Source organism: Alosa pseudoharengus, unplaced genomic scaffold, assembly GCF_046254945.1.
Source record: "Alosa pseudoharengus isolate Yale_2024_CS ecotype anadromous, Long Island Sound unplaced genomic scaffold, YU_APseudo_1.1 YU_APseudo_1.1_scf_12, whole genome shotgun sequence".
NCBI lineage: Eukaryota > Metazoa > Chordata > Actinopteri > Clupeiformes > Clupeidae > Alosa > Alosa pseudoharengus.
In genome coordinates, this window is record NW_027468587.1 from 29,430,955 (window position 1) to 29,441,958 (window position 11,004).

Genomic DNA, 11,004 nt, shown 5'->3' on the forward strand with positions numbered 1-11,004 from the left:
ACGCTGCCTCCTACGTTCAACGTTACAAAGGCGCTGTCCCAAGTGAAGGTGCTGAATTAGTTGGTATCGATTGCTCAGGAATCGATTTTCTACTTCACGTGAAGGTGCATGACGGCGTTAAGAAACACAACACGTTCTATGCAAATGAAACATTCCTCAAATTATTCCAGTAACATTTATTTTAACATAGTTTAAGTTATCAGTAAAATATAAACTATTAACTAAATTATCAAATTGTCAGTAATATGTTCACACGATATGTTGTGACGGGTAGACTAACCGGGTAGGCTATCCCTCGCTAATCATCCACCCTCCTTATCCAGTTGTGCCACTTGTGCCGCTTCTTGACATGGATTTAACAACTTCTTAAAATGATGTAATACACTTTTATATTAATGGTAAGGTACCTTACAATTATAATTGATTGGCAAGCAGCTGCAGTTACTTCTGTTTAATGCGGTATTGATAGATAGATAGATCGATAGATAGATAGATAGATAGATAGATAGATAGATACTTTATTGATCCCCAGGGGAAATTCAAGGTTCAAATTAAAAAAAAGATTGCTATTGGTTAATGTTTTCAATAAAAAGCAACCTATCTACAATGAACAGAGAGAGATTTAGATACAGTATGGTGGGAAAGCAACATAAAAAAAGGGCACCAAGCTTCTCGTCAGAGGAACTTGAAGTTTTGCTGGACGAGGTGAGCTTGCACAAGGTGACACCGTTTTCCAGCTTTTGGAATAACTTGTGCAACAGCAGCAAAAAAGAGCTATGGAGCGACATGGACTACACGGTGTTTTTGATTTAATTTCAAACAACGCTGTTTTTGATTTGATTTCAAACAACGCTAAGAGAGAGCTTACGAATGGTCCAGACCAACCTTACGAACGTGTGACTTACAGAAGATATACTTAGCGTACGAACGTGTCGGGAATCGTGCCATAACGTTAAGAGAGAGGTAAAGGAATAGGTTAAGAACTACTTAGCAATAAGAACGTTTTGGGGAACCGGCCCCAGGACTCTCCACATTGCAGATGTGCTAGTCAGGTGATAAGTGTAAGAGTATACAACCAACCACCAGCAGGTGTCATCCTTACATCCCTGTGAGAAATAAATGTCGTATATACAACCATGCATACAGAAAAGTCAACATTCAGACACATTATTGTCAAATTAAAAACTAATATGTAGAGAGTGAACCCAAAAAAAACCACAAAAAAAAACACAAACAAGCAAAAATTCAAATAAAGACTCTGAAGTCAAGGTCCTCATTTAGGCCCGGATATTTAGTGGCCTGCAATTTATAAATCCAGAAGGTTTCTTTCTGATTTAAAGGTGCGATTTGTAGGATTGTTACCGAACGTTCTGTAGGCCAAAATCAAAACACTGGTGAACGTTCTCAAGACTACCAGACGCGAGTCTCTTCTGGGTTGCCAGATGTAATGAAGACTTAGCTAACGTTAGTACCTGCAGCTGCTTTAACGTTTCTCCAACCATGACCCAGCTACACATTACGGAAACAGTGAAAACAAAAAATACCTCTCTAACCAACGTAACATATTTAGCTAAAGTTAGCGATGCAAATGAACTTTAGCCTAGGCTACCTGTTGTGGAGAAATATGGCCAGCTCTGCATCAGACTTGATATTCTTCGTTTGACAAAGACGTCACCATCTCAGGAAGCTCCTCTGATGTCCACTTAATTTGTTTCTTGTTTTAATTTTTGAAATTTGCCTGCCTCTCGTAGGCGTTCATGACTACTGACAGCTGTTGACAGTTAGCCTTTGCTAATTTGGCAACCCAAATAGGAGGAAGCGCTAGCCCATTATTAATACGCTATTCTAGAATTAATCGTTCAAAACAAACGAAAATTCCAAGACATTCCGCCCCGTAACTTTTTTTTTTCATGGGTTTTACGGGTTAGAGTAATGTTGTCAAATAAGCCATTACTTCAATTCATCGTGTTTCCTTACTCTCTGACAACATATGGTAATCATGCCGGAATGGTTACAGTTTATTTTCCATTATTTCCTACATACTGGACCTTTAACTGTCTCTGTCTATCACCTTTCCTCAAGGTCAGTGGAATGTGATCAATCCCACAGGCCTGTAAGGTGGACGGGTCACTAATATGATGTTCCATGTAATGTCTTGCCATGGGATAGTTAATGTTGCCAGTGCGGATTGCATATTTGTGTTCAGCCAGTCTATCTTGTAGTCGTCGTTTTGTTCTTCCTACATAGAAAACATTGCATGCAGGGCACTCCAGTCTATAAATGACAAAAGAGGTTTTACAATTAATGAAATGGTTAATAATGAGTTGTTTTTGGGATAGGCCTACAACATCCTGGAAAGTTTTGGTCTGCATTACATTAGAACAATGATTACAGTGGTGGCATTTGTGTAGAGACCACACACTTGCCTGTACGATCAAGTATGGAAATAAAAATAAATCATGAAATGAAATCAATTTGCATCATATTTACAGTCTATACTTCTCTGCGTTTGAATTACTCGCGAAACCGGGATCGGATAGGCCTAGTACTTGGAGGATAGATATGCCACGCATGTCAGATGAAAGAGACACAGAGCTATCATTTGATACAAGTACATCCGTATGGGTTATAAAACAGACAAAGTGACAGCAAAATAATAACTTCATATAGCTTGACTTAGCCTAGCCTACCCCACGTGTTTGTGTGTTTTTGTGGCAAAGCATGTTTATAATCCAATGCTATCATGTGTTTCTCTATGACAAAGCATGTTCATAATCTGGTTTTGAGATCCTAGCAAATTCCTGCATGGCATCCAATTCAAGGCTCACGTTGCATCACAATTTGTTCGACAAAGAAACACTTTGCCTTTACAAAGATGGGAAGTAACGAAGTAGCCTAGGCTACAAATACTTCGTGACTGTAGGCCTACTCAAGTAGATTTTTCAGATATTTTTACTTTACTTTACTATTTATTTTTGAGGCAACTTTTTACTTTTACTCCTTACATTTTAACACGAATATCGGTACTTTCTACTCCTTACATTTTACAAAACTGGCTTGTTACTTTAGCTTCAAATAATTTAAGCCTAGGCTACCTTATTATTTTTCGCGACATCAATAGCGGATCGGAATATAGGCTACGTTGCACTTGACGCACCACTAGCCTACAAGATGACTCGATTTGGGCGCCATTATTTCGCGGCAAATCATTGCAGCTTGATGGCAGTAACGGTAACGTTAGCACATAGTAGTATGACTGTGTCTCAAATTGCGTACTTCTGCACTTACAATACCTAATTTGAGTGCATGAGGGTGTTCACACTGAAAATTCCAACGACACGAAGGGCGCTGCAAGTTCCCGGATGGTGCACTAATAACGGTCAAAAAGCTGAGTGTGCAACGCTGGACACTTTCCGCCCTAAACGGACGCCATTTTGGCCAAATAGTGGAAGGGAAGGGAGCGTTTTCAAACTCGTGGTAATCTCGGTTGAGATATCTGAAGCAGCAGCAGTGGAAAACAGACTTTACAGAGGTACAAGCAAGTTATAACATAAACGGTTCATGTTTTGACACAGTATGACCATGTCACTGTCGAATTGAGGACGCCAATAAAGTTATATTTAAATGTTGCGATCGTCATTTCCGTGAAGTGCACAGAGTTAGTGTTTGATATGAGACAACACTATTCTGTTAAAATTTGCGCATTCCGCCAGTAAGCACACAGTGCACATAGGGTACTACACAAAAGTGTACTCACGTAAGTACACCAATTGAGACAGACTCTATGTCTCAATTAAATTTAGTCAATAGCCTAATGCCCTCCTCATCTCCTTGCCTTTGATGCTTCCCTAACTTCTAGCTGCAGTGTAGCCTATCCTTAGCAATAAGTAGGCTAGATGCAGCCTTGGGTCTTAAACAGGGAGGGAGGCCGCTAAACACAAGCAGACTAAACGCAGTTTACCCACCACTGAAATTTCAGAAATAGTTTCTCCACCTCTTACTAGACTTTATCCACCTCTCAAAAGAGTTTATTCACCAATTACAACTGTAAGCATTTAAAAATCACACTGTATTATCCACAATAACAATATGTAGGCTACACTCATCAACACTCTATGAACCACTTAATGCCAATTGTTATAAACATACAATAACCGCACCATCAAACAAACATGTTCTGAATGCCTTTTCTAAAAATCTGATACCTTACTATGATCACAGAATTCATAGTTTACCCAATATTAGTTGTGCAGATGTATAGTCCATCTTATACACATGCATGAAGCCAACAAAGAAAATGCAAAAATAGAGCCTTTTGTGTATTTTTTCCATTTTGTGTAGTCATTCTATTCAGAACCTGAGCTGTAACACAAAAATCAACATCAACTTAGTCGAGGCATAAAGACCCCTGGATATCTTCATTAAGTACTTAAACGTTTGAACTAGCTGATTAGCCTAATTATCTCGATTGCTACCACTGGCTAGACACAGGGTTGCCAACTTTGGGTGTTTGGCTGGAGTGAGCTTAAAACACCATCGAGCGGTTCGGGTTAGGCCAGGCAGCGCTGCCTTGAAGTCGACAGTGGGGGCTTAAAACACCATAGAGCGGTTCGGGTTAGGCCAGGCAGCGATGCCTTGAAGTCGACAGTAGGGGCTTAAAACACCATCGAGCGGTTCGGGTTAGGCCAGGCAGCGCTGCCTTGAAGTCAACAGTGGGGGCTTAAAACACCATCGAGCGGTTCGGGTTAGGCCAGGCAGCGCTGCCTTGAAGTCCACAGTGGGACCAATCAACCTGGATATTTGAATGCCCTTTTAGGCTTTCAAGCTGCAGCAAACTCATTGCAAAATACTGGATATAGACCTTTCCAACTGCAAACGTGAATTTCTGGTGGCACAGAAAACAACATTGAGCTACTTAGGACAAACAACATTAAAATAAAAAGTATTAAAGTGACATTTTGTAGACCATTATGGTAAAGTTTAATTCATTCTCATGCCAAAGTATCTGCGTTGGTTTTGAACGTTTCAACTGGAAACGGATTATCTACGAACAGATTGAAAGGGTCGATATGATTTATCCTCCATTAGATTTCGCTCGTCAATAACCCTGTTCTCATTCAAGTAGTCTACGATACTGGTGTTTGAGCAGTTCTGAGGGCAGCAGAGTTCACCCTGTGTTGTGTTAAAAAGGCTTCAGATTGAAAGGGTTGAACACATGATAGCATCTTTCTTGAGAGAGAATGACACTACTAGGAGGGTAATGTTTGGAGAATAACATACCTATCCACTGAAACATGTGCCCTTAAAGGTGCAGTCATCGATTGTGCATGACGTTACATTTGTTTATGTTTATGTTTATATTTACATTTCTTAGCAGATGCTTTTGTTCAAAACAGTGTACATTATATTTTAATCAAGGACCAAACAAAACAGACCAGAGAGGTAGCTCACCTTGAAATTGCATACGATTGCTTTCTGCCCCTTTAATATACAGCTTTATAAATGACAGGTCATCATCTGGTAATCCATTAATATAACAGAGTATGTATAGTGTTACCCACAGAAAATCTCACTCGACTTCCATTACAACTTGGCAATACCATACAATTTCAGTATTTTATGTCTTCTAAAATTCCACACTACTAAAAACTCAACAAAATACAACAGAAATATTCAAATCTATGTACACTTTATTTACAAACATTTCGGTTTTACAAAGTATTTCTCAGATGGGAAACATTTTCTCATGATGAAATAGCTAGCATTGGCTTCCCTCAAATAATGGATGCCTTTATTTCAAGCAAGAGAGGTAGGTAATGAAATAAACAGGTCATAGTTCACACCTCTGTGTGAATATTAAATTACACCAAATCCTAGTATAGCAACACGTTTGTAATTAATGTTTGTTTGACTGTGACCATAAGCGCCTCTATTCTACAGGTATGGAAAGATAAAAAATAAAAACCTCACTCATACCAGGAAACATTTACATTGTGCTCATAATCACAAGTGCCACACTGTCACAGTCTGAAGAGCATTAAGGACCAAAACACAAATCAGCTGGATGTTTGTTTAAGGAATGATGTAATCACAGTGAGGTCATGGCTGTTGCTACATTTTAGGTCAGAGAGAACATTCACGTGTCCAGAACAATTATTGGTCGCGGACCCCACCGATCACAGTTCTGAAGGATCACAGTTCTGCTTGACGAGTTGTTGTGAAGCGCTTATGAGTCTATGAGTGTGATTTGTTGCGTTAATGAGTCCAGGCCTCTGTGCTTTTCTCCTGTTTTACTGACGGGGCCCCTAGAGCCTGGCTGGGTGATGGCGCGTTCAGTGGGGTGACGTTTAAACTGGCTAGCACCTCCCTGGCTGTCCTTCCCAGCATGCCTTGCACATCGCAGACAAAGCGGTAGACGTATCGCTTGCCGGCGGTTTTGTGGATGATGTTTTTGTGGTAGTAGTAGCGAAGGCCTCGGCTCAGCTTCTCGTAGTTCATTTTGGGTTTGTTTTTGCACTGGCCCCAACGCTTGGCCACCTGTGACGGACAGAGGTGGGTAGGAAGAGTCAGGATGAGCAAAATAACTACTCAGGAGAACAGCTAGTGCTATGTGACATAGGAACAAACATGGACCTACACAATATGAATATATCCTACACACACACACACACACACACACACACACACACACACACACACATTTACACCAGCAGGTTATCTGGAGAAGAGAAGTTAAACTGACCTCTGCAGGGTCGGACATCTTAAACTCCCAGCCGTCTCCTGTCCAGCAGATGAACGTGCGACAGGCTGAATCCAAAAGGAGTTCCAGTAAGAACTGCCACAACTGAATCGGCCCCGAGCCTGAAAAAGATGGAGAACGACATAAGTCAACTTTGAATAAGTCTTTAATAGATTTAAAAGTCCACTTAAAGGTGCACTAGAACTGCTGCATTGATGAAAGTCTGGACTGGAGCCTCACCAGGATACGCTGACATTCCTGCCACCTCGCCATCCTTCTCCAGTCTTTGTGAGGGTCCACTTCTGCGTTTGACCACACGGGGGCAGTATGGCTCTGAGGGCTGGAGTGCAGCAGGGGATCCACAAGATGGAGTGTGGTTAGATACGGGTGCGCAGTAGCTGGGAGGGGAGTACGCAGCCCAGTATTGAGAGGGCCTTCCTTGGACATCTGTTTCGTAGAGACCATAGTTCCTCACTGGGTCACCTGCTTTGGATAAATACACATCCATGTAATTATTAATTATATAAAATCCATATAAATATGTTATTTCTTATTAACTATTGATCAGAATAAGAAACAGTTTTATCAGAATCAGAATCAGTTTATTGGCCAAGTATACTGACATATACAAGGAATTTGACTTCAGCAGGTGTTAAACTATCTGTATTCAACAAATAGAAATGTCATTGTTACTGCTTACATGTTGTTGTTTTTTAAAAAAAAATACCAGTTAATTGTGTTTGAAAAAAACATGTATGTTGTATTTTCATTTGCTTCCTCAAACAAAAACACAATGATCAGTTAGATTTTTTAAATGTAATTAACACAAGACTACAGCTATACAGCCAGTGCGTGGGACTCACCAAGGTGATCCAGATTGACCGTTCCTGCTGCTCCTCCATGACTCGTCTCCTTTTCAGGGTTGTAGAGGCTAGTCACGTCCTTCAAGCCAGCAGCAAAAGCCCCATTTTGGGTGGGGGTACACAGCGGTGTGAAGCTTTGGAACGTGGAGGTGGAGTCCTGGTACCCAGCTTGGGGCTGCTCAGAATTAATAGCCTCTGGCGCTTTGGAAACAACAGAAATTACGTATGACACCTCCCCAATGATCTCTGACTCTGAAACTGTTCATAATGTCATGCTAGTGGAATAAATAATCTCCTGAGTTGTTGGGGGGAAAAAAACAATACTCACTGCTGGTGTAAGATGACATCCAGGAATTGAATTCTGGGTAGGCATCCAAGTTGAGAAGGCCCGATCCATTAGAGTTACCTGTGTGTGGGCGAAGAAAAGACTTTCTCAACAGGAAATCTAAGCAATGTTGTGTTTGAGCAATAAGTACGCTATGTTTATGAGTGGTTTGTGAACCCACTGTAAGTGCTTTAAGGAGCTGACCGTGGCCTCTACCTTTTGCATCAAACGTCTGCAGGTCTTTGTGAGGTTCTCCATACGTGTCCGTGTACTGCAGCTGCCCTGGTCCCTTGCTGTCTAATAGAAAGGACAGGTCTTCACCACTGCAGTCTAGGGGCATAGGAGCACAGTGGGCAGGGTTAGTCATGAGGGGGAGTACAGCGCAGGTGTTGGGCAAAACTCTGAGGACAGATTCTTAACACTGGGTGACACTCATGTCCACAGATGTGCTATCATAGGCTACAGCCCCTTACACTCAACCAAGGGTGGCAACCTATTAGAGGAGAGCACTTGGGTCAAGCACAGCCAACTCCTTTTCAGGGGCAGTTTGGTCTGTTTAGGCTGTTGGCGACCCACTCTCCCCCTGTGATTGTGTGTGTTAGTCTGGAAGTGGGGAGGAAACGCAGGCGATGGGAGTGCGTCCCAGCGCTGATGAGGGGGGTGGAGAGGGGTGCTAAATCTGTTTGGGGAGGAAGTCTGGAGGAAAGGATTAGGAAAAGAGGGAGGGAGCGAAAGAGAGAGAGAAAAAAAACGAGTGTATCTTTAACCTGCCCACCCTTCGCTTCAACCAGCCCCATTCAGACATTTCAAAATCACTAAACACACCCTGACACCCCCATTTTCCTGAGCTGAAACTGTGAATCTGCTGGATGAACAAGAAGTCAAGGTCCAGATTTTGGGAATTGACAGGGGTTGTCATGGACTGCATGGTTAGGTTGAAGGCCATAGGAAATGTTTTGTACAGAGTGAACGGAAATTGGGCAAAAATAGTGCAGAAATCGGTGGAAAACAACATCTGGCTGCTTCTACTGACTGACTGTGGTACAAGGATTATTTTACTATTTGACTATACATCAGAAAATCACACACATATCTTATTATGACACCAGTGGCTGCTGCTGTGATTAAAATAAATGGAGAATCAGGGGAATGGACTTACCATATGATCCAAAATCAAAACCAGCAGGGACTTCCTGTGTTCTGAAATCTTCAGTATAATATCCAGCTTGGTACATCTCCATCTTCAAAACAAACAAACAAACAAACAAGCAAACAAAAATGTAAATATAGCCTATATTTAAGTATAGGCTACATATCTAGATAAATGTATATCATTAATCATTCTATCTCTGGTGTTGCCTAACTGGTCTGGACAAATCCGCCATCCAAGGGCTGAACAATGCATTTAGCTTCAGTGAGGCCCATTTCCAAATACACTGTTTCTTCCCTCTTTTTAAAACGTTATTGTCATGTTTACCAGCAATCATATTTAGCAAATAAATAGGATAATTTAAAAAAAGAAGAAGAAGAAGAAGAAGAAAATATTAAATAATGCCTACCGTTTGAGTTTTGAATGATCTTGAACTGCTCCTTGGATATGCTTAATTCCTGTTGTTCAGATGGCCTGATATGCTTTCCACGGAGGAGTGCAGAGGTTTATATGTGTTGTCTGTTGCTGTCCGACTCGGGCCCGTTTTAAAGAGGCAGCCGTGCAGGGGCGTATCCACCCCCTCCCCACCCCGAGAAGAATGCGCTGTGCTTCGTGACCAGTAGTGCCCCAAAACATGTCGCTTAACGGGCCGTGACGTCAGGTATAAGTCACGAATACAGGGGGGGGGGGGGGGAGTTCATTCATTCATACATGTTCATGAAAAAATAGTCAATGAGCCAAAGACTACATTATTTGCCTTGCAATAGAATAGCAAAACGAATATTATAATATTTTATGCTGGCCTATCTCAAATACTGAAGACCCCATCATTAGGCTACAATTTAGAACAATCTGATTTTATATCTTCGTTACATAGATTTAATAGATTAATACAGTGCTCCCATTAATTAATGACAATTCGTCTAGAATGATTTGGGAATTGGGAATGAAGAAGAAGCAGCTGTTTATTTCGTCAGAGGCGGAAGTAGCCTATATTTGGGTAGGCCTAATTAATGTAGGCTATATTGATATATATATCAATAATTTGGTCTGCTTTCAAAACCACCATACCCTAGAAATTCAGTGATCAGCCAGGCTTCACTGGTTAGACATGGACACACTGTTGCGCATTGATGGCACTACCCTACAAGAATAGCCTAAGCATCAGCAGATTAAGCCAATGGAGGGCGGAAAACCTGATCAATCAGTTTTTGTTTCACAAACTAATGAGGTTTTTAGTTTAGACTCTGAGTCTATCTTTAAAACCATTTATAGAGAACAATAGCCTGTAAAAAGGCTCGTAGGGGAGGTCTGAAATCACGGCGTGAGTGGCTTGCGCAGATAAGAGCGGCCCGAGGGCCTTGCATAAACAAACACCTTCTGGGCCGCTTTCCTCCGCCCTAGAGAAAACAGAGCCCTACATCTGGAAAAGTGTTCTCAGATTGTGTGAGAGAGACAGGAGTCGTGATTGAGAAGGCCGTGCGTTGAAGAGAACACAACTTGGGTCAAGTTACACAAGCACCCAGCGGTAGATGACCATACACTCATTAGTAACCTAAACTCATTGAGGTAGAATTTATGGATTGGGTGTTGGACCTGTCCTGCTGTCATGGACGGATGACTGTCCTCTTAAAATGCCATCACCGTTAAGTTTACTTTCACGCCGTGTCACGAAGCCAGGGTGAAACTTGTACGAGCAAGAAGGTGATTTTTGGAATCGTGGTGTCATTAGATTGTGACAAACAGGCTATTTTGTAAGACATCAGTTGTCAACATGCAGATCTCGTGCAGATAGTTCATTTGAATTTAAAGGGTTTCATGCCAGTGTGCTGTTTTTGTGGTTCTGTCCTTCTGTTTAAAGGGTTTTAAGGGGTATTTCCACTGTTTTCCCAGTAAAGCATTTCTAAGGGGAGTGGGCGCCTAATAG

The 11,004-nt window shown here is 41.5% G+C and overlaps 1 protein-coding gene across 3 annotated transcripts; it reads right to left on the minus strand.

Moving 5' to 3' along the window:
* Positions 1-5,447: 5,447 nt before the first annotated feature.
* etsrp (ETS1-related protein) lies at positions 5,448-9,618 on the minus strand. Of its 3 annotated transcripts, none has more exons than XM_076280710.1 (8): positions 9,487-9,618; positions 9,087-9,168; positions 8,144-8,224; positions 7,931-8,008; positions 7,603-7,803; positions 6,980-7,225; positions 6,743-6,861; positions 5,448-6,537 (listed from the first exon to the last, which is right to left on the minus strand). In XM_076280710.1, exons 2-8 carry the CDS (start codon positions 9,166-9,168, stop codon positions 6,256-6,258), a joined length of 1,089 nt encoding a protein of 362 aa, XP_076136825.1. In that variant the 5' UTR covers positions 9,487-9,618; the 3' UTR covers positions 5,448-6,255. The 3 variants fall into 3 exon arrangements, with proteins under 3 accessions (XP_076136825.1, XP_076136824.1, XP_076136823.1); XM_076280709.1 differs by having other exon boundaries at positions 6,980-7,222; positions 8,144-8,257; XM_076280708.1 differs by having other exon boundaries at positions 8,144-8,257; positions 9,487-9,616.
* Positions 9,619-11,004: the final 1,386 nt, after the last annotated feature.